Here is a 25272-nt window from a genome sequence, read left to right on the forward strand (position 1 = left end):
AAATTATCAAAAAATAGCGTCAATGACACTGTAGCTCCCATCCTGGACTATTTAGTGTTTGTTCTCTGGTCAGATATTTGAACATGTGTGAAAGGGATAAAGTGCATGAAGTGAAAATACTTAAATGTAATGTACTGGAGACAGTGAAATATGTTTAATGTATTTATTCAGAATATAAAATGGAAAAAATACAGAATTAGATATATCGAATACTGTGATACAACCATTAACTCAACAAGTCATTTACAATGACATAGTCCCCACTTGTAATAGGAGTATTAGTCTTGATGGGGCAGGAAAATGTGGTCATTAAGAAGTATCACTGGAGTGTATATGTTGAGATCTATGGGCACATAGGTCTATGTCGTTGTTCCCAATTTGAAACACATGAGGCATGTCTAAGTTATGGTTCTAAATCGGGAAAAAAGATCAGACCTCTAGCAGCATTGGCCAGCCAAGAAATACATATGCGCATTATAAATGAGGTACAAGATGTGACATCTCAAGGTCTAATATCCTATCAAAATTGGAGGGTATAGAACTTGTGGTTACTGAGATATGCATATATATGTGTAATCAAGGTCAAAGGTCATCGAGGTCACATGACATTTTGCAAAAAAAAATTATATTGCTAATTAATCCCTATATGCCAAAAAATCAGATCTCTAGCTCTATTCGCTTGCCCAGAATTAGATGTGTACATAATTAATGAGGTAAAGTGTGTGTTGTCATAAGGTCTCCCATCCTACTAAATACAAAGGACATAGCACTTGTGGTTACTTATTTATTGACATAAACATATATTTTAGGTAAAAGGTCATCGAGGTTACATGACAATTGGTCAAAAAATTTCTCTCCTATAGTTATCCCTATATACCAAAAATCAGACCTCTCGCTCTATTGGCTTGCTCAGTATGAGATATGTGCATAATTATTGAGGTACAGTATGTGGTGTCATAAGGTGTCCAATCATACCAAATATGAAGGGTGTAGCACTTGTGGTTACTGAGTTATGGACAAATATGTATATTTGAGGTCAAAGGTCACCGAGGTCACGTGACATTTTGTCAAAAAAATTGTATTGCTAAGTTATCCCTATATACCAAAAATCAGACCTCTAGCCCTATTGGCTCGCTCAAAATTAGATATGTGCATAATTAATGAAGTACAATATGTGGCGTCATAAGGTGTCCCATCATACCATACATGAAGGGTGTAGCACTTGTGGTTACTGAGTTATGGACAAATAGGTATATTTGAGGTCAAAGGTCACCGAGGTCACGTGACATTTTGTCAAAAAAATTGTATTGCTAAGTTATCCCTATATACCAAAAATCAGACCTCTAGCTCTATTGGCTCGCTCAAAATTAGATATGCGCATAATTAATGAGGTACAATATGTGGCGTCATAAGGTGTCCCATCATTCCATATATGAAGGTGGTAGCACTTGTGGTTACTGAGTTATGGACAAATATGTATATTTGAGATCAAAGGTCATCAATGTCACATGACATTTTGTCAAAATATCCGAGATATCTGCGTGAACGGATGGACTCACGGAAGGACTCACAGACGGACATGACCCAATCTATAAGCCCACTGGACTTCATCCGTGGGGACTAAAAATTGTGTCAGTGCATTCTTTTTGCAATATGAATACGATGAGAAACTAAATTTTTATTTTTCTTGGCCTTATACATGGGAGTCTATGGAGATCTGCCTTATACATGGGAGTCTATGGACGTGTAAACTAAAAATATGCAAATTTCACCACGATTTGCCCAAATTTGGGAAAGGTTACTCCTATGCACTTCCATACCAAGTTTCAAATCAATCGGACTTGTGGTTTTAGAGAAGAAGATTTTTTGACCAAAAATGGGAGAAAATTACAAAAAAATTCATGAAAAATAGCAAGTCCAAGATACTGACCCAAGATGTGCACTATCATTTCATGTCAGCCCAAAGTACTTACATGCTAATTTTTCATGTAATCTGCTCAGTGGTTATTGAGTTTTTTCAATTTTGACTGTTTTTACATTTTTTCACTTAATTTGCATATTTTTGGCAATGACAACTTCATTTGAACAAAATCTCATCTACAGCCCATCATCCATGTACACACCAAATATCAAGATGAAATGTACAGCGGTTTTGGAGTTTTTGATGTTGACGGACAGACATACAGACATACAGACATACAGACATACAGACAAACATACATACAGACATTTCCCTAGCCTATAAGAATAGCTTCCATTGCCATATATACATATGGCTATGGGAGCTAAAAATTACAGAAAAATTCATAAAAAATTTGGTAAAATTTTGCGCTAAAATTTTGGTGGGAGAAAATTTACAGCGCTCAAAGGGTTAAGTCCATAATCTCAGAGAGGAAAATGCATGTAATGTGAGTCAGTATCTAAGACTGTCTCATGATGTTTGAATCTACAGCACATAGTCTCATCATGACTATCGATGACTGGAACATTTTTGTTAAAATCATGGTCAAAAAAGAAAAAGCCTTTGAATTCAGCAGATTTATCAGCTTATCAACAAGCAAGTATACATTTCTGTAACACAAGAAGTCTAACTCCTTTAACCTTGCCAGGATGAAGGCCATCAATGCACACACTAGCTATAAATGGCCATTGAACAACTACCGGTATGTTAACACATGACACACAATTTGTTACTTGGTTCACCTATTTCAAATCACTTTCAAAGAAACTTCATGAAATACAACAAAACATTTATCAAAATTCTGCACCTCAATAATAATTTGCCAGTGGGAAGAATGTCAGTCAAGAAAGGAACGAAGACAAACAATTTCTTTCCCGTACATTTAAAGGTACATCTCATTACTCACCAGAACATTAGTTTTCACTTTGATTTCTGTTGCTAAGTCATTCCTTGGCGTTGTTGTTGCCATTTCACTCATGTGAACTACAAGACCATCTTGTTCAGTGTAATGTTGCTGAGAGCAGGAAAAGAGAAAAAAGAGACACACCATCTTACAGGGTGAGAGCTAAAGCAACATAGTGAGCACACACACTGAAAATCAAGTTTGTGTTTTGTAACCTGTGTATGTCGTTTCTATGCTTGCAAAGTCACTGCCTGATCTAGGACAATGGCAGCTTTGATAGAGATTTTGTGGGTAGTCACTAAGATCCCAGTAGTGCCATAAGCCATGAAGACATCTCCATGTTATGTGTGGTGCGCCATTATTTCTTTCAACTCAACCATATGTGTAAGGTACATGTAAAACGTGGTTGCCCTTCTCTAGTTCATATTACACCAACCAAGACAGACCACTATGCAAGACTTGCACGTCAGCTGTTTGAGAAAAATGGTCGCACTTTTTTTTGTGCAATGCACATCACTGCAGCAAAGATGTGAACATAAAAGTGGGTAGCCATACGCAGTTTGTACATCACAATATCAATAGGTGTATACAAGTAATTATACTCTCACTGCAAAAGCACTTTGCAATTTATGTTACACATAAACAATTTTGATAAAGACAAACAGAGAAAACTCTGAAACGAGATTTCTATATCAACTTACCACAGGAACATCCATCTCCTGGTCTGAAACACTTGGAGGCGTTTCCACACTGACCAGTTTATCATCTAGCTGCACAGACTGCTGTTTGCTGAGAAGGTAGTCTTCCTGCGCCTGTCTTCGTTTTCTTAAAAGTGTCTTGTCTTTCCTCAACTTCTGAAGTCTGAGTCATAATACATGGAAATATCACTTTATTACTGACTTGTGCACCAGTACAATTGATTTGTTATAGGAACGGCACAGATATAGAACGAAGCCTCCAGCATAAGGAATTGGACAACTTTGCGCATGGTGGACAGGTGAAAACATCAGAAGTGAGTACAGTCTGACAAGTGCTGCTACAGACATCATTGAAGAGTGTTCCAGAAATTTTGTTTCAGAGAGACAGGTTTTATATTCTATGACCTGTGCAAAAGTGATGAGACTACAACAAAGGGATACCTAGTGAGTGAGACGAACTGAGTATAAGTGAATTAAAATGTCAATATCAAGCTGTTTCAGTTCAATACATTTCACTGAAAGTGCCTATGAGTTTGCAGTTTGATAAAAATTCAGAGTTCTATATTTTGTTGAAGTGAAGATGCAGTGTGTAGACTGTAATTGCTTATATGCCTTTCATTGATATTACATTAAAGCCCCAGTATTTGTAACTTTTAACAATTTTTTTCATATTTTTGATTAAAATGACATCCTCAGTATGTGAAAGTAGACCATAATTGATACTGAATCGCATGGTTTGCATGCCCAGCCCGCCTCACGATTAACAGTAAAAGCAGTGAAAAATGACTTCTTGTCCGGACCAGAAGTCAGCTTTGTTGACACACGAAACGAAACGTAATCACACCACCGCGCATGCTCAACCACATCTACGCAAGTTTTACTGTGGCGTCCGTAGAAACCATACGCTCTTCGAAAAGGTCTGGTCCATCGAAACTGGAGACTCAGCTAAAAACGCGCGAAGGTTGGGTGAAATACCGGAAAGATATAAATATGTAAGTGTTTACAGATTGTTCCGACTATAATGAGCCGTGCAAACAAACGTCTTGAACAGCTAAACTATAAACGACGGAGGCAGTCGATTGTAAGCTTCATGCAAGGCACTGCACATTGTGACCGATGGTACGGAGATCAAGTTTGCTGAATGAATTGAGAGAGAAAAACATATATGAATAAAATTCACACTTCACCATTGTAATCATTGAACTAGTCGTTTCTTCCATTATGGAGTATAATGAAAATTTCGTTGAAAATAAATGGCGGGACTGATTCTGCTCCGTCTACTCACGAAGTTTTGTGTACGGCCAGGCCGGCTACGCTGCAGGCAACACAGCCTATCAACTTCGCATATCGTTGCCGTACGGCGTAATTGAAAACGCTCAGAAAGGAAAAATTATATCTTGAATGCAGTTCAAAAGTCTTACTTATTAAATTTAAAAGTATTTCAAAATAATATCGAACGTAACGGGTATCTAATCCTCACAAGGACTACAGTAGTACAACAATATCGGCTAGCTGCGATGCGATGGAGCTCCAGGCATTGTAGCTTAGAAGTTCGAACACAAGAGAGATCCCGGCCTCACTGCAAAGTCGTCCCTGCGCACCCGGCCCGACAGCAAACTAACCTCTTGGTTTGATGCTGTTGTTTATATTTTTGTATAAAATTCATGATACAAATCTGACTTTCACAACTGTACAATTTGCTCAGGCTGTAGTCTACAGACGATCGGAGGGAGCTAAGGCAGGCCCCAAATTTGCATGGACAATGCCCGGGACAATTATAGACGCAGCTCGATGAGAAAGTCATTCACATAAACCTAAATGAAGTGATCAATACAAAACTTTTAAACATCACTGGTTCTGAAAATTTATGATCAACGGTTCTGACCTACGGAATTTATACTGCGACCTGTAAGGCTGTACTACATGGAGGTAGTAGACTGCACAAGTGCAGCGGGGCCGGGCCGAGATTGGTGTGGGGCCTGCAGCAAGGTAAAATTGACAGCGAGAATGCCCGCGTGTTATCCTTTGTCGTTTGGGAGGAAATTTACCGCTGTATTCAGAATGCCTATTTACCAGTATAAAAGATCAGTAACTGATGCATCGAGAGCCAAGAGTCTGTAAATTTCTTAGCAGTAGCTCCATTGTTTTTTTCTAAATTTTCGCTGAGATACAGCAGTGCGGATACTGGTCCCGATCGTTCTGACTCAGGCGTTCACAGCTGTTTAGGAAGCCGTCATTATTTACGATCTGGGGGTCGTAGGAATTACATTAGAAACTCCGAAATTTTGAGTCGCACCCAAGCCAACCATGACGACTTTGAGTAACCTCCCCCCTCTAACAGAAAGTTTGGCTTACCTGAGCCCATGTAATAATATGTAGATATAAAAGCTCACCTAATAAGCAGTCTCCGACCATATAGTATTGTTAACTTTGGATGGGTAGCATGTCATTATGGTATGGTTAAATGTCCAAATGGTTGTTGAACTCAAGTCAAATAAAATATACATTTCTATGATAATATAAAGGATGAATTCACAACAGTTCAGTTTTGTCCTAGATCCAGTGCACTTATAGTGATATCTGTCGAGAACATTTCTCCATGACCCAGCCTCTCCTTCCAACCCTGGTAACGACTGCAGAAAACTACTGTGTGACATCATTATCACCACTGTTGATCCTCATCTTTAATGTCGCTGGTGCCATTGCGTACATGAACAACGCTATCATTGTCATCGTCACTATCTTCTCTTTCATAATAAGTATTGCTAGTAGTAGCACCTACTTGTAGTTTTTGCCTTGCTTCATCTAGTTGATATTTATTTGTACTGTTAGAGTATTTATTTTCTTTTTATTTAATATGTATCAGAGTAAAATATATATAATCAACTAATCATTATGTCATTGAGGACAGAGTAAGACGAAGAAAAAACATTTTGAGCACCCCCTTAAAACTTTCAATTTTTGAATGACCCCCAGGTCGTAAATACTGACGGTTCCCTTACTTGCCGCCAAAGGCCACCGCGTTCACTGCATTCGACAGCCTACCATACATTGCCAAACTATGTTGCTTCGATTTCGCAATCACCTTGCCGCTAAAGCGACAATCAGCTAAAATTTATTACTTCAAGTTACTCAATTTTGATAGCTGTTTGCCTACAGAAGTGAGCCAAGTGTATATACTGTCGTCTTGATTTTACATCGGTACCCGGAGTTCTAAGTGACCAACTGCAGGGTGCGCATCGGTGCACTGCCGACTGCAGTTTGAATAATCCGTATATAACGCACACGGTACCAGAATAGAATGTTAGCCTCCTCTGCCAAAGTTCTGTATCCTCTGAAACACAGTAGCAGTACGTATTTGAACGGAGAAGAACAAAATAAAACCATTCGCAGGTCATTCAGCCGGCGACCATGGGCGATTACCCGGGCAGTCAGCATGGCAAGGCCCCAGGAATGTCGCAGGCTCGATGATGTCATCAGTATCGGCGTTCTCGATCACGTGCACAGCCTACAAATTGTCAACAAACCCGCGCGGCAATCCAACTCGATCGGGCAATATTTAGCGTTTGTATGTCACTACAGGAGCACAAATTTGGCTTATTTCTTTACTGAACAACATTTTACGATGGATATAAGAGAATAATATGTAATTTCGAACATAAAAAAAGGTTAAAAGTTACAAATACTGGGGCTTTAATATTCATGTAGTGTTCCGAAGCAGAAACTGTCATCAGAGGCAACCGAGGAGCAAATAGTCCTGCTATAAAAGTTATATTCTATTGACATTGACATTAGCTTTGTTGAACACCACACACTAGCAGCCAAGATGAAATTACGGTGTACCTGGAGAATACTGGATTCAATACTAATCATGAACACAATAGAGTTTTCTTAGGGGCCCCTCCCATCACTTAGTGAACTAACTGGAACCTAAGGATTAATATGCTGATTTGTAAATTGTTCTGTTTGGCAAAGTGTGCTACAATCTTGCCCCGTCTTCTGAAAGACGCTTTGAAACGCTATTCCTTTCTAACTTTAAAGGGATACAATCATTGGAACTGCGCTCAAAGGTCGTATGGGACCCATACAACCAATGTATACACTGTATCCAAGGTACGATGGTGATTGATGAAAGTTAAAAAATGTCTGTTATAATCTATATCATATGATTTAAATGTTGCAGCTATGATGAGGTGCATCATGATATCGTGCACCAAATACAATTTTTTGTAAACACGAAACTGCACAGGCACAGTTCCGATGACCGTTTCCCTTTATATAATATGGTCTTGAGTGATATGAGTCAATTGTGTCTGTGAACTACTCAAATGAAATTGCAAACGCTCGTGATAAAGACATCAGTTTTAATACCTTTGTTTTTCATCTTCTGGCTTTGGTGCCATCTGCTTTGCAGTGCCTGGCCTCGGCGGAATTGGCTCCAAGGTCATAGGTTGCGATGTCAGGTCATAGGTTGGCGGTTTGGTGGCGTCCATATATGGATCTGCCATCATTTGACTGCTTTGTCTACCCTTTGGTGAAGCACTTCTACCTCTTCTGGTCCTGAAGGGTAAAATTGGTGTGAATATTTAAGTATATATATTTGTACCTTTTTGGGAAGATTGGAGAAAAACCGAGCCACTACTAAGCGATTTTAAAAATAAATGTAAGCCTAGTGGGTCTTGTTGATTCAAAATAATACAGGAAAGCCCCTAAGGAAACTATTATTTTTTATAAAGGAGATTGGGGTCCAGTGGTTTTCAGGTGTGCAATATTTTAACCTGTTTAACATTTCTGTTTAGTACAACCCTAATCTCCACAGTAATGTGGTTGGAAATACCAATTGTAAAATAGAGGGGGGGACTAGAGGAGGAAACAGAATACACTGACCAGGAGTAGATACACAGGCATCTTGATCCATAAAGCTACATAGCTGTACTAGTATTTGTGGAACACATGTTACAAGACAGGTCATTTTGATTGTATACGAATATTGAACTAAGCTTTCTGTCTTTGGCAAAGAATTACAATTTTTTTTAGTCTGTGTTGATCACAGATATTTAAAGGGCATGTCACTGGAACTTTTATGATCTCTTTCACTATGTCAACTACACTTCCTTGTTCTATTCCCAAGTAAAGAATGTTGAGATGCAGGGTATTAAGCTTGTCAACTCAGCCTACACATGTGTGAACTACATTGTTATGTTGACAAGTGAATTCTGGTTCAGAATAGAATTCAAATGAAAACAATAACAGTGAAGTCTACACATACAAGTATAGAGATGTACTGGCAAGCTACATACATGTAATTGGTATTTCAGATTGCTTTGGGGAGTGAAGATTGAAAAGTTGAAATCGTTCAATTTCAAGGCACAAACTACCTTAATATGAACCACATTGCCTCACGATAACTTATATCAAGACTAGCCCCTCAACTGTCAGCTGTGTCTATCACAACTATATCATCATGAGATAAAAATTCACCAACTCACCCATCTAATTCTTTGGCCGTCAGATGTGCTACATAGGCGCGTTGTAAACTTTCGTCATTCAGTCCTTCCAGATGTTTCTTGTTGTAACCTCCACCGTCACCGCCATCATCTCCATCATCATCTGGGCCTCTGCCGTATCCGTAGCCTCCTCTGCTGCCACCTAGTGATAAATAAAACAATCCGAATCTCAATCTGAATCTGAGTCTGAATTACACAATTTCATGTCCCTTGCAAATCTCACACGACCCATCAAAAATAGTGTGTGCGGTTCAGTTGGCAAGCTTGCACACCTGAAAACCGATCACCTACTTGGTCGGATAAATGCACAATTTGCGAGCATCGTGTTGTAAATATACCAGCAGCAGAATATGGACCTGGCCCTTCAAATTTTTTTGTTAAAGGCCTCATTATCAATCCTTCCCTCTTATGTGGATAGATGTGCTCATTGGTTATACATACAGTGTCATACACTTTTTCCCCTTTAAAAGTACTACCTGATTGGATCAATAAATTTCCTTGAGGCTTTCTAATATTGTAGACCAGCAAACACACACTCATAAATACATTACTTGGAGAAACCTTCAAATGTTATGTTTCTACAATGTTTTTTAATTTGTCCCTTGCAACCATCCTGTCATAGAAGAATGAAAATCTGCAGTGTAACAAATACAAATAAGTGTAAGTTTACATATGTTAGCTGTTTTCATTCAGAATTTAAATGCTTCTAATGTTTTGTCAAAGTGTTAGAGGTAAATTTGACCATTCTATCACATGCCTCATGCATATCAAATGTCAACTCCCCCCATCGGATGCAATGGTAACTTATTGATGACATATTGGCCTACATGGTCATAATTTCACATAAACTTATCAGGAATTACTTTGAACCTCATAACAGTCATCTAAAATTGTTCCTATGCCATTTAATGACTAAGACTATTTTATTTTTCACTGATTTGTATCTATGATAGGATTCATTGGCTGATGAAACCAAAAACTTCTGTATCGAAATTATGAGAGGCAAACAAAATATGCCAGTAGCCCCAACTTGGGACTATATACCTAATTTAGGAAATGACTTGCCCTCCTGATATCATACAAATGGTTACCAACCCTTAGGCATACACCAGTAGTCTATGTTCACTTCATGAGCCATGTATATATCCTCCAGCGTGATGCTACAGAAATAATTCAGTCAAAATGTGTGTGCGACCGAGGAAATGTCACCTACCATCAGGTGATAACATATCTCTTTTATCAGTTACACAGTTGTTGTAAAAAAATGCTACAGCTAACTATCTGTTGTCAGTGAAATTTTTTTAGAGGATGACATAAATGCTCAGAACTTTAGAAATAGGAAGCTACACCTGGTTTTATTTTCCGATGAGTTTACTCCAATAATGTTTTCCCAGTTACTCTATGGTAAATACAATTCCAGTAACACACTTTCTTCTTGGACCTGAACCTGTGCAATTACATCTTTCTCTTTTATACCTTGAGTACCAGCTCCCAAAACACTACCAGAGAAATAATATCTTGCCCACAGCCTGTCATATCATTATACCTTATCTCAAATTTGTCATGCAACTTTGGAAGACAGCTTCTGCTACCTTTCAATTAAACTACCGGTACACATTTTCCCCTTTCCCCTGACACTAAAGCATCCACAAAAACAATGAAAGCAACCATTCCTTGCTCAGTTTGTGCTGTTGACCTTTGACCTTGAAGTATACAATTGCCATACCGATTGATTGGTTTTGTCTACCTTGCAGGGTCCTTGATCACACAGTACCATGAAAACTTTTCCTTTGAGACTGTCCTCATATTCTCATTCTATCACCGTAACAATGGCACTCTTTTCACTGAATAGAACGCCATTCAACACACAAGGTTTGTCAAAGAATAAAGTCGCCTTTTGAAGAAAGAACATTCTGAAGAATTACTGGTCACGGCTCAATATTCTGTTCATGCATTTTTGACAAAAAAATTCATGTTGAAGTATTATGTTGCTGTGCCAATTAAATATTTTGATAGGCAAATATGAATGTGAATAAGGCTTATACTGGTCTATGCAAATTCCACATTTTTTGATATTGTCCACTTGATTTTCTCGCATTAGCAGTATTACAACCACAACATGCCAAGTGAGACACAATAACAAGGATGTGTGCAAGAAATACACAGCCACACACACACACACACCACTTCGAGATCTTAGAAACGATATCTCTGAATTACAAAACAACCTACACCATAAATTTCGTATCTCAGGCAGTAAAGATAGAAAAATTACATGATACGTAAGAGCTTCACCTACTTGGGAGGACACATGTTCTGAATTTTACACCTGTGATGACAATCCGTGGTTCTTCGGCCATAACGAATACCACACTGAGGTAACAGGTTACTAGGGAGATACCATTATTTGTGAGGGGATTATTTTACACTCTGAACAGAGAGGGTCAGGCATTGACTTCACCTGAGGTCAGTGAATAAAGGAACTGTGCCATTCATGACATAATTTAGACTAGTTCATTGAAAAGGAAAGCTTACCCAACCTCTGAATTTGAAAGGCCTCCTGCTTTGGACTTTTTCTTCAAGACAAACAATGAGATCATTCCAAGTATCGCAAAGTACAAGGGGTGACGGAAACTGATGGATTCACAATAATTTACATTTTTCTGTCATACAATTAACCATATGTGGCAATACTAAATTACAGCAACTAAAAAATCTCAATGACCACATTTGCTGGTACCACTTCAGAAAACATTGAGTCCCAAAAATAACACTAATGCTGATATAAATTTATTTTATAAAAACCAATTTCATAAATAGGCCTATTTGCAGTTTTCAGTTTATTTACATTAACACCATTATAGCCTCGTGAATTTTTTTTGTGATGCGCATTCCTGAGCACTATGATTTCTTTTTCCCATTGTGAATTATCTGACACTAATTTTTTCAATGACTAGTAGATAAACATAGCAACACCACTATTTAATCATAACTGTTACTGTATATATTGCGTAGTACGCAACAGATAAGAACCAGGAAACTGGTGACGTTTCAAAATTCTTTATCTTGCATGTCAGTGTTATGGAGTCTTATGGCACAGGATGACTAATTGGCTAACTCTCAAAGGTCAAAGGTCATAGAATATGTAAATAATCTACAGAACAGAGTCAATAATCTGGGTACCTCGAGATAATCACTGATTTAAATTTAAAACTGAGGGATTTGACAACCTTTCAGTAAAAAAATTCTGAATTAAATCACACTGTGCTCAGTGTTCTATTTCCTTCTGATGTAAGAAATGTTTAGCAGAGTTATTTGGGCTCTTAATTTGCATATTTGCTCACATTTATTAAATTGTATTTCTGTTTTCAGAAACATGGTTTATGTATTGTGAGGACACAAGCGATTAAAAGCCCCATGGAAACTAAACCTTGCAAAGCTTATTTGACAATTCGATAATGTAGACTTTATACAGATATTCAGACAGTTGACATTTAAGTGCCTTATTAAGTTTCTAATGTGAAGTCCAAAACACCCGTGTAGTTTTCTATGGCTAAATTGGGATCATTAGCAGATAGTGCTGAATGTGTTTCAGAACTGCTACTACAACTTTTTATTGAATTTCATAGCAATATCTTAAATTTACTATGACAAAAGATAGATCTTCACAGAAAAATTGAACAGAACTATCAAAAGTACTATATAGCTACTGTCGCTGTTGTGAGAGTTTGCTCAGTGGTGGTTGCTGTTTAAGAAGTATCATCAAAGGAAGCTGAACTGAAAAAATATAGTAAACATTATTCACTGAGATGAAATTGAATGATTTGATGTATTCAAACATACACTGGATATTAAACGTCATATTAGAAATCTCTTATTGGTAAATTTTCATACAGAATTTACAAATTACACTGTACACGACTAGATTTATTCAGTATTACTAGTAAATTGTGGTAAAAAGCAAAGTTATTGTTGACTTTGAAGATTTAACGCGTGACAAAATGTGAAAATAAAACATTGTTTGTTGAACTTACCTTTTCCTTGCCTTTTCAACAGCAAACGCAGCATGTCAAGCACAGTGTTGAAATCTCGTTTCACGTCATCAAAAGCCCTGGTCTGATCACGCTTGATCTGATCAATCTCCTCCTTCAGGTTTTCAATTTCCCTCACGATGTTGGCACCCCCGCGGGAAGTACCGATGCCCATCTCTGTCTTGAAGGACTCTCTCATTCCATCAAGTTCTTCCTGCATAAAGGCAATGTGGCATCCAGTCAGTTAGAGAACTGGAGGGAAATTTCTCAAAGCCCAGAAATCTGAATACCCATCATGCACTTTGACAATAGCAGAGTAGCTATCAGTGCATTTTTCAATGTTAAGTTAAAAATTTATTGAATAATTTTCTCAACAAAACAAAATAATTTTTTTCTCCATACAAGTCTCATAGATAGCATTTGATTGATGTCATAAATGAGATTCACATGATACGGAAAATGGAGGACAAATTTCTTCTGAATCATTGAAATCTAAAAACATTTGCTGACAATGCCAGTATTGTTGTTCAAGCTGTAGGTTCTACTGGTATGTTAGTTATAGGTTGCAAACATTTTGAGGCCAGGAAATGTACTGGCATGCGGTACGTGCAGAGTCTTAAATTCATGCTGATATTCTTGAACTTTGTGTACCCTGTTAATTTTACCACCCTTATCACTACAGTGCAACGCGGAAATTATTGTACAAATACTATAATCCTATCGTTTGGAGTACAGTATCAAGTACTACTGTGTCCAAGGCTTTGTAAGTTACTTGTGTCTGTATGCATATCTCTGTATCTAGATTACCCGAGCAAATGTCTGCATTGTATGTTTTGTACATGTGTATGTATCTATGGTACCGTACTACAAATGTATAGATGTGTACCAAAGTCTTTGTGTGTGTTGTTTTTGTGATTACTATCTATTATAGCCAAAACAAGGGACTGTTTGCCCAGGGTAGGTAAGAGGAGGGGAAATGGTTTCCTGCCTCGATGGGTATTAGTTCCTTGTTTGGGCTATTTTTTATTACATGCCTCTCTTACATACTTTTAACTCCAATGTTTGCGTTTATTTACAAAATGACAATCATATGCTTTATTTCCATGTTGGATAGAAATCCGTTAATAAACAGAACAATTTTCATTGTCAAATACATGTAGTACATTGATATAAGTTAAATCACTGTTAAGTGTGGTTTATTAATTTTTTTAATGCTTAATTTTCTAAAAAACCGAATTTTCCTATGTAAAACAAGTAATTAGAACATTTTTTATCCCAAAGTTGTCAAGTTGAAGATAGTTCTGGACAGGTTGACTTCCAGTCAAATGATGACTATACCACCCGCGATGTCATCAACGAGTTCACATTGAATCTTATGGAGTGTGCGCGTTCTATAGTATGAGGCATGTAATAAAATGTGAACTTGAACATCTCCTTGGAAGACAGAACATCAAATCTACTGTAAGCAAAAAATTAAAATTGAACAAAAATAATTTCAAAGATAAAGAATAGGCTATACAAATGGTGAGTCAGTGTGCTTGGATAGGTGAAATGGTGACGTCTCGAGACAAAGGTGGTTAATATATGAACGATGGATTTGTACATCTTTGATGTGAAGTGTTAGACAAATGCATAGCAGATGACATGACTGCTGGCTGTCATGAACATAAGATAAAATTAAAATATTTCAAGTTAATATTACAGTAACAAACATAACACAGCAGCACATAACGGAGTTAAACAAGGTATTGAGAAAGATTTCCACATGTACTCACAGGCTGTTAAGAGGGTTAAATGTTCACAATATTATGGACAATAGAGGGAAATCACTGGATTGAAATTCTGCAGTCATTGAAGGGGCTTCAAAACATATGAACATTTCAAATATACATGTCAGCTGACTACATGTATGTGCTTCGGCATAGCCAAGTAATGGGAAATAGATTTCACTCAATTTTTTCCAAGTTGTGACACGGCTGTGATATAGAGTCCATCTGCAGAATGGTTAGAGTAACAACAATGACTGGGATAATTATGAAAAAAAAATATATTGATTTTGAGTTCAAGAATGTAAAATTTGAACAGCACTTTTGCCCCACTTTATTGTATGAATACTGCCAAGGTATGTAAATGACAGAAATCAAAATTTATCAGAAAGTATAATTTAACCTTCCTATAAGGAACAGCACGTTCAATTTTGACTTCCTAACCAATGTACTGTGATTTAAAAACTTGCATTCTATCATAGTTAACAATTCAATGACTGAAATTTATCGAAAGTGAATTTTTTTAAAACGCTGATGTCGCTTGAAGCCTGTATTTCAATGACTGTAAAACTGCATCACAGTGTCCGACATTCTACAGTCTAGTGCTGTCAGACTGTTTCCAATGACTGGTTGTCAACTAACCCCATCACTCTTGTCAATCCCCAAGTGTGAGTAAAGCTCTATCTTCATGTCATCAAGTTCCTCCTAAAGATGTTGAATAAAAAATGATAAAATGACAGGCGCAATAATGTGTGTTAATTGATGAAATGTTGACTTGAATCCATCAAAACAAAACAAACAGACAATCACACAAACTTCCAGACCGTTACTCTCGGATATACCAATTCATGTTGTACCACAATCATGAGTATCAAAAAATGTTTCAATTTCTGGTTGAGTTCAGGTCAATGTGATAATTGTTTGCTACAATTTTAAAGGAATTAGTTAGACAACAACGTGGTTTTCTGGAAACTTTACCATCAGAAATAATTAAGACCAGAGTTTTGTGACCTGAAACTGTGTTGTAATGATGATCAAATTTTTTACCACACAAATTACTGTATGACTTTAAGTAAGAAAACTTCCAGTATGTTTCTCCGTCACCAAAGCATGTCAGAAAATTTAGCCATTCAAAATTAAATGTCCACAACAATGTGCAAAACGTTGCCAGTTCACAGTAACAGGTACAAAAACCTGATGAGATTTTCCCGTTCACTGTTTGAGAAGAGTTGACACTGGAGTATGACTGATTCAAGTGGCACACAAATGTTGGCACAAGACATTAATTGAATCAAAATTTCCTGTAAGAGAGACAGCAATCACTCATATGCACACACAATATAGTTAAACATCTATAAAACACACTTTCAGATAAAAATTGAGATGAAATCATCACATGAAGTGATAATAAATTGAAATAATTTATGTATTTTATAATTAAATGAATGTGCTTATGACACAAAATTAAAAATGATAAAGGCTGCATGTACATGTACATGTATGACTGAGCAATTATCACTATGAAGTGATGGCTGTGGTATGATCATGCAAAACCTCGAATTTACGGATCTGAAAATTGAAATTGAAGATTGTGTCAATATATTGGATGACACAACATGACTATTATGTACCTGCATAAAATTTGATACGTTTCTTCGCAAGACTGGTACAAAAAGTGTGTTACATATGCCAATGTTGTTTTCTAATTCATATTCACTGTAGTTGAAACATCATTATATATTGAACACAGCTGTTTGATAGTAGAAAAGCGAATGTCAATAATTTGACATTTTATTTATTGATTTTTTGATGAATCTTATTGTTGAACATCAAAATGCCATAGAAGTTTTCCTTCATTGAAGTGTAGAATAAAACCTCAATAGAAAAGGTGTCATGGTTATTTAAGGTAGATAATACCAAACGATTGTGTATGAAACCACAATCAACCTGGTTATAACCAAGTCGTTTGAGGGACTGTGGTTATAAATGATGACTTTCACTGTCTGGGGAGAGGTCTAGCTCATTTACATGTACCGGTATATAACAAAATGGAAAAAAGATATTGTATCTATTCAAAGTGACATTACAGAAAAAGACTTTACAATATAACAGATTAGGCCAAAGTAATTAAATTCTTTGTTTTGCGTCCCCACCCGCTTAGGTTTTTAAGATTTTCATGAAAAATACACACAGTGTATTTGAATAGGAAATTTTAGGACATAACCGCTTAGCTTTTCTGAACTAAAATTTTGTTACAATTTTTTATTTGCTGCAATCAAATTACATTGTGTTAATTTTCTTGTGTGTGTTTTTCAGCCGCTTAGACGCGTACCTTTTCCCATTTAGAGTGGACGCAAAACAAAGAATTTAATTACTTTGGCCTAGTACATGTATTTAGGGGATAGGTTTTATAGTACTTTCAGTGACTGGAAAACAGATTTACGCAATAAATGGAAGGAGAGATTCTCTAATTTGAATCTTATTGAAAGTGGGACAACATTGAATGAAAATGAAATTATCTTGTACCGAGTGTCTGTACATGAATACATCCACTAGATTAAAATTTTCAACAGATGTAGATCACTGGTTTTTCCTTTTGAAGTACCATTACTCTAGAATAGATCTCGAGCATTCAACCAGCACCTTTGTAGCAAGTAAAATTTCAATGGCACAAAAAGTATACAGTTGCACATAACACAGATTAATCCTTTGAGAGTCAAAGTCAATTTTTATTAATTTTATTCCAGATTTCTGCTAAAATTTTAATAAAAAACTTAAAAAAGTTAATCATATGAAATGTGATGTCCATTTGGTCCAAAATTATCAAAAAAATTACAGAAAAATTCATAAAAACTGGTCAAGTGTCGGTTAAAGGGTTAATACAGGCAATAGTGGCTGCATATCTTATGGAATCAATGAACCTCCTAACTTGATACAATTGGCACTACCCATATTTCACCTTTTTCTTCAAAATTTGTTTGACACATTTCTGTATAAACGGCACATCGTTACATTCATGCTTTAGTCTTGGCCCACACAAACTGAGGGGTACTGACAGAGATTAATGGTAAGTAACTGACCTTGATCTGAATGGTAACTTTCTTGAGATCGTCGTCACCACCGATCGTTGTCAAATCGTCATCATAGTACAGTTCCAGGGGATTGCAGCTGTCTTTGATGTACTTGTAGAACTTGTGTTTCTTTTTCTTGGAGAGGCCATCTTCGACTCCTAAGATGATGGCCGCCTGCTGCATGGCTGCATTTTGCTGGGCATTATCATACACTCTGAAAGGACGAACAAGATGTCCATCTGTGATTTCTTTAGCAAATAAGTATGATATTCCACGAATCTACATGTATACAGCAATAATTTCAATGATTTTTTTAGACAGATAGGAGTGATAAACATTGTAAGTGTTATCTAGAGACCAAATACATTTCTTGGCAAAGTTTAACTTCACCACCTACATTTCTCTTCAACGCTTTTCAAAACTCACCTTTGGAATGTGTCGGAGAGCAATGCAATCATGAGGTTGAGACAAAGGACGGCGGAGACAGCAAGGAATGTACCACAGAGAATATCAGCCATGACGGGATCAACATCTTTCATACCCTACAGGGATGTAAGATATGAATTTTATATTCACCGTTATAATCATTATCATTATTACAACCAGCATAAATGTCATCATATATTAATCTCACAGTATCTGAAAGCTTCGAAAGGTCAGAGGTCAGAAAGGTAGTTAAGTTGGTGTATTTTTTCATTGCCATCATGTCGGAACAGAAACAAAATTTAATGTTTGGTCTGGTGCTCTGTCGGACCAATTTGGCCCTGGCCAAATTTGCCTGTGAAAACTAGATTAAAGTCAACATGTCATGCTACATGTACATGCAATACAATGTACCGATAAAGACAAACCATGCAGATTGATATGTACAGCAGTAACAACTTAGTATGGGCTGGAATAGGATACATCAGCAATGTAGAAATAATTGAAGTACAGGGCATTTTAAGGACTCTGATACCATGTGTGTTTCAGTTGTACAAGGACTGAATCAGGTGGCATGGTCTCATTTGCAGAGCAAAACTTGGTGGGAAAAAGTTGTTTCGACAACATGGGATGATGAGGAATGAATTGAAAACTTCTAATAAATGTTAACTTGATGATCAAACAATCATCTGGGTTCAGGCCCGCATCAAGTATCCAAACATGGAAATCTGGTCTGACTTGGATTTTAAGTTTGCTTCAAACCCTCCTTAACCAGGAAAATTGGTCAACTGCTGGGCCAACTCCAAGCATTCAGTCAGTGAAAGTGGCTAAGCAATGTCTGTGTGCACAGGTTATGTGTATCAATTTGAAATGTTGACTGTTACAATATGTCAATCTGAAATATTGACTGTTACAATGTATCAATCTGAAATGTTGACTGTTACAATGTATCAATCTGAAATGTTGACCGTTACAATGTATCAATCTGAAATGTCGACTGTTACAATGTATCAATCTGAAATATTGACTTTTACAATGTATCAATCTGAAATGTTGACTGTTACAGTGTATCAATCTGAAATGTTGACTGTTACAATGTATCAATCTGAAATGTTGACTGTTACAATGTATCAATCTGAAATGTTGACTGTTACGATGTATCAATCTGAAAAGTTGACTGTTACAATGTATCAATCTGAAATGTTGACTTGTTAACATGTATCAATCTGAAATGTTGGCTGTTACAATGTATCACTTTGAAATGTTGACTATTACATACCTCATAATCATACTCATCCACCAGTGTGATACGGAACAAGCTGTATGCCACACCATAGAATGACTCCATACCCTGCACTTCGCCTGTCACACCAAATATCATCCAAAATGCACAACCTGAAAACATATCAAGAGTTAGTTTTAAGTACTAAAATTGGATTAAGTGTGGAAAATGCCCTGAAAACTGAACACATAATCAGTATTGCACCTGGTTTGTCAAAACTATAACACAATTATTGCAATGCACAACTTCAACATTTATAAATTGCTGAAAATTTTTATGGATAATCGTCCAAAAATAACACTAGTATGAATTTTCCAAGCAAAAGTATGGCTTGCATGGCATTTACCAGTAATGGCCATATGAAACATATGCTCCAAATGAAATGCAATCAATAGCACAAAATTACTTATAGAATGCACCTCGGGATGATATTTGGATTCACTTTTACAATACTCTTTTGGTACCACTTATGGGGGACTCACTTTGAAACTCATACCGATAGACTAACTACTGGCTTACTTTTGAAAAAATATAAAATCCAATTTTCCTTCACATAGGGTTCACAGTACAGTGATGGTAGCCATTTTGAATTTCGAGAGTTGAAAATACTTGGTAATTTGTTCCTCTAGTATTAAATTTTGTGAGGTGACGACTGATTTTTATTGTTGATTTCGAAAGGGACGGATTCAAAGTTTCCAAAAAGTTTGAGCAAAAGTTTAAGTCTTTTGATTTCAAGGGTGTGCTATCTTTATTCTAAATACCAGGAATATTGTTTAAATTTCATCAACTGAAGATACGGCGGTTTCATTCGGGTTCGAACTAGTTGCAGTTACTTTGTCGGAGATTTTTTGATGAAATTATATTCTATGATGTATTTAAGAACCATTCTCATCCTACGCTATGGATAAAATGAAAATATTGCAGTCCAAATTCATAGACTTCAAATACACAGGAGAAGTTTTGAGACAAACAATTCAAATAAAGGTCAGTCTGTTTGCAACACTTCAAACTTTTTGGTACCGGTATCAATGTTATCATACTATTTGTAAAAAGATATTATGTTTTTCAATAAAAACAATGTATGCAGGCGTTCTAATCCGAGTAATATGTTACTTACAGTAAGGTATCCAGAATTCAAGATAGAGGTACAAAAATCTGACAACGTCCATCACAATTTTACCCAACATGACGATGAAAGGTCCTATTCAACAGACAAAAGACAGATAAAGCATGAAGCAATCATGTACACGATTTTACTGCCACAAATCGCGGCTCAACAAAGTGTATTGTCATTTATTGTAATATACTGTAATGAAGACTACATGATTGGTCACACACACAAGATTGCACTTCGCTTTCTCTTCATGATTTGCCTTACTCTACTGAGTTTGTACTGAGGTTTCTCGAAAAGTCACTTTGGCAATGTAAATTCGTATACATATCCAAATATGGTGAAACAGGCACATCAGCCATGTTTCCTTGTCAAACAGCAGTTGCAATTCACAGCGTTGGTGGCCTCTTTTCTTCAATTGGCCACTCAAGCGAAAATTAGTGATGTGATGCAGTAGATACAAGTGAGTGAATTCCTTTAACCCTTTGAGTGCTGTCATTGTTCCCACCAAAATGTTGGTGACATTTTTACCAAATTTTATAAATTTTTCTGTAATCTTTTGATAATTTTGGAACAAATGGACATCACATTTCATTGGCTACAGTTTGTTATCAAAATTTTGACAAAAATCTGAAAAAAAATTTGACTGGAGCATATTTTCTATAGGTGACAAAAGTTGACTTTGGCGCTCAAAGGGTTAACTAGTATAATATTCTGCTTTTCAAAAAGTAACACGATTGCTTTTGGTCCTGAGGTAACTTACACGACATGACAGAGAAACACAAGTCTTGTAACTGTAACTAGTTTCCTGACAACTTAAATAAATCTCTCACCTAGGGCTCTGAAAGCCCGACAGGATTTCATGAGACGAAGCCACAGGAAGATGATAGTGATGGCAAACAGTCTGTGATACACTTTGGTGAGAATGTCTTCACCTGTTGGATCATCTGATGACTGGACCAAGATGTCCACAATGTGGATGATAGCACAGGACAACAATAGGATGTACACAAACCAATCAAAGTAGTTCCTGTCAGAAACATAATTAAACAGGAAAACTTACATTGCGATGCTTCTGAGAAATCCTTTTAAGTAAGCAAATTATGCATGTAGATGTATGTCATCAATCTGTAGACTTGAACCCTTTTATTACGTGTTGAAAAAAAAATTCATCTTTGATAGATTCAAAATCTACCCCTCATCAATAATCAAGTTATCATTGGTCACCCTTATTCAAAGAGAAGCTTTCATTTTTTTGGTGTTGACAGACAAGAATCATGTATCATGTAATACATAAAGACAGTAGTTTCAGTATAATTTTGAAATGTGAAATTCGCGGCTTTGGAAAATTTGGAAGATTCATCACAATTGCGCATTTACCGCTTAATCTTTTAACCAGATACAACTTTACTGTACAAACTTACAAGGTTGTACTAAAATTTGGTGGTTAATTTCAAACCCGCTGGTTTTGATGGAACATAGCTAAGCTTATATTTGTGATTTTTACACAGTCACAGTGAAAACAATAGCACTCACCAGGAATCGCTAAAATAGGATGGTCCCATATCATTCAATTCTTCAATTTCTCTGTCTATGTATTTTCTTTCCTGTGGCCATCTCGGATGACAAAACTCAGTATCGCGAAGAAGTTCCTCTGTTTTCCACTGCTTCCAAAGCTAAAACAAAAGAAGCAAAACAAAATAAACCATATCAATACAAATGCTGTGCTGTCAGAAGAAACTTTTTGCCAACTTTGACCCAGGAATTCCTGACCGTATGAACCAGTACCGGTATATGCTTTGGGATCAGAAATTTGGCATCTAAGGTGAGTTCAAAGTTATTGTAAATATCCTCCTAAGTGACTGCAGGTTACAATTGCGAATAAACTTTGGACATTTCGAATGAAAATGCCAGCATTATTTTTAATGTAACTGTTGGCATGTATCATTAATGATCTTACATCTCCTAATCAATCCGAAAGTTATCATCTTTTGATGAAATCATTATTTTGTAAAGCAAAACAAATTATGTTTGTTTCTCAATCTAGGTCGCCAAGAAAAATGATGCCAGTAGTTTTTTTTTTCATTTCTGTGGTTTTGACCGTGCAATATCCAACTACTGATATGAAAACAGCAGAACAGGAATGTTATGAGTGATGGTTATTCTGACGCACAGAAAGAATGACAATAATAGCTTCACTGCTTAAAACTGAACAATTCACACATTCCACACTGAAGATATTGACATTTCTGATGTGCACAATGCACCGTCAATTTCTTTTCATATATTCAATTCTTCAAACAAATCCTTTCCTTTTTTTCACCCTAGCATACGGTAAAAGCAGCAATATTATGCAGAAATGAGAGGTAAAGGGAAGACATCATTTTTATTTAAATCCGCCAAACACTAGAAATGGTACTGACTATCTTACAGTAAGGGTAAACCTTTGTCTAAATTTTGTCGATTTATTTTCCAGTCCATGCAACCACTATGAATCACTTCACTGATTGAAAACTGACTATAAAAGCATGAAAGTGTCTTTTGTGTTTCACTCAACAGTTATTACATGGTTATGTGCAAATAGTTTGTATTACATGGTTATAGGTACATGGTCTGATGTAACTGAATGCTCACTATTTCTGCATACTCACCGTGAATTTTTTCTTGGACTCAAAGAATTCTTGAAGTTCCACAATGATCAGGTAGAGTGTGAATGCTAATGCTGTTGCCTGGTATGAAAGAGAAGTGTAGAAAAATAAACTTATACAATGCATTGTGTTCAGGTGCATAAACATGCGAATGTAACTGTACTGCAGTGCAGAGATTATTTTTCTGTCAATCCACAGCCTCTGTACACTGAGAGATTAAGAGATGTCTGGCTTCAAGGTTATTTCATTTTACATAGGTTACTCTATTAAACACATACTGAAGTTTTAACCCTTTGAGCGCTGTGGTAGTTTTCTCCCGCCAAAATTTTAGTGCAAAATTTTACCAATTTTTGTGAAATTTTCTGTAATTTTTTGATAATTTTGGACATCCCAGGCATCATTAGATCTAGGGAGTATTGTTTGAATTTTGACAAGCACATAGTTTTTACATTAAATATTTTGACAAATTGAGCATTTTAAAGCTATACCGGTACATAGCATACACACATTTTTTTCACATTGTCACACTTGTTTCCAGCCCACCTTCATGTAGCTTTTGTTTCAAAGATCATCACAGCTGCAAAAATTTGTTTTAGCCAATATTAACTCTATGTTTTCCATTTTGACCAGCCTATCCCAAGATGCAATGGTCCATCCCCACTGACTGAGTATCTGGCCCAGAGTAGTAAAGTATTGATGACACAGTTTATCAATTTACCTCTAGGACAACCCTCCAAATGTCTTGTGGGAAGTTGTACTGATCACTGTCTTTGGGAAGGGTGACACCTATCACCGTCCACAGCAATATGAAGATCAGATTCATAATCGTTTGTTTCCAAGCACCAAGTCTGACAAAGAGGATGAAAAAAATGTTCATTGTTTGTTATCAAATTGTAATTACTGAAGTGAGATTTTGGTTTCAATGCATTTATTCACTCTTAATTTAACCCTGTCACCCCCATTTTCCTATGTAGAGGTCCAACTTTACCATAGAAAACAATGGGATTGGTTCAAACCATGGTGGTAAAAAGGGTTACACATGAAACACCATTAGCTATAACTCTGAATGTATTTTCCAGTATTTTGGTTCCGTTTGTAATACCGCTTTCCTTTTCGGTCCACTCTAAAATCCATGTTGAAACACATGGTGTTAAACTTTCGAATATAGCCTGTGTGTGTTAAGTGTCTCTAAAAGCGCAAGTTCGATTACTTTGAAATTTGCTATGTGGTTCAATTGGGGTGACCTATTTTGGGTTTGTTCAAATTATGGTGAAATACGAAAATTTGTATTTTTAAGGCAATTTTTGTCATTTTTGGTCAAAAGAGTGATGTCCAATGTATTGTTGACAGCTGAACTATCATACTACCATTTCTTTGTAAATAACACCTTTACCTATTGTACACACACATTGCATTGGCTAAAGTGATAGTTTAGAAGAATAGGAATTTGTAGCAATGAGCTTACAAAATCTGTCCTGAACATGAAAACATATGTAAATAAAGTGCTATCTATTATAACTGCATTGTTTACTATATCTGTATGACGTCATCCTGTCCCATCTATCTCCTTTCTCACTCAGAAAGCTTTCATTGTATACTGTATGAATCCGAAAAAAATCTTCCCATCTACCTGCGACTGGAATTCTGTATCACACTGAGAATATTGCTTACCTGCCGTATTTTCTCCATTTGAGACTGATTAATTCTTGGAAGATAGGATGGATGATCAAATCAAACTGCTTGTACTGAACAACTGCTTGCATCTGAAGTCACAAAAAAAATGTAAGTGACTCTATGCATCCATGATTGGCTCACTCAACTAAGTATGCTTGGTATGTGATTGGCTGGTTCTGATTGGAATATCATGTGAT

The 25272-nt window shown here is 36.5% G+C and overlaps 1 protein-coding gene across 5 annotated transcripts in view; it reads right to left on the reverse strand.

The window, feature by feature from the left end:
• The window catches only part of LOC139133259 (transient receptor potential cation channel subfamily V member 3-like), a 50624-nt gene that overhangs the window by 4513 nt on the left and 20839 nt on the right, over positions 1-25272 (reverse strand). For 4 of the 5 annotated variants that reach the window (XM_070699779.1, XM_070699780.1, XM_070699778.1 and 1 more), the window contains 15 exons: positions 25073-25164; positions 24120-24249; positions 23405-23482; positions 22290-22429; positions 21587-21783; positions 20760-20843; positions 19640-19755; positions 18364-18479; positions 17947-18151; positions 15509-15571; positions 13104-13314; positions 9052-9211; positions 7934-8122; positions 3566-3725; positions 2868-2975 (listed from right to left, as the gene is read on the reverse strand). In XM_070699779.1, the coding sequence (XP_070555880.1) occupies positions 2868-2975; positions 3566-3725; positions 7934-8122; positions 9052-9211; positions 13104-13314; positions 15509-15571; positions 17947-18151; positions 18364-18479; positions 19640-19755; positions 20760-20843; positions 21587-21783; positions 22290-22429; positions 23405-23482; positions 24120-24249; positions 25073-25164 (2049 nt within the window). The remainder of the gene's footprint in view (positions 1-2867; positions 2976-3565; positions 3726-7933; positions 8123-9051; positions 9212-13103; positions 13315-15508; positions 15572-17946; positions 18152-18363; positions 18480-19639; positions 19756-20759; positions 20844-21586; positions 21784-22289; positions 22430-23404; positions 23483-24119; positions 24250-25072; positions 25165-25272) is intronic. The other variant, XM_070699781.1, reaches the window with a different exon arrangement.

The sequence above is a fragment of the Ptychodera flava genome, chromosome 5 (genome assembly GCF_041260155.1).
Source record: "Ptychodera flava strain L36383 chromosome 5, AS_Pfla_20210202, whole genome shotgun sequence".
Taxonomy (NCBI): domain Eukaryota; kingdom Metazoa; phylum Hemichordata; class Enteropneusta; family Ptychoderidae; genus Ptychodera; species Ptychodera flava.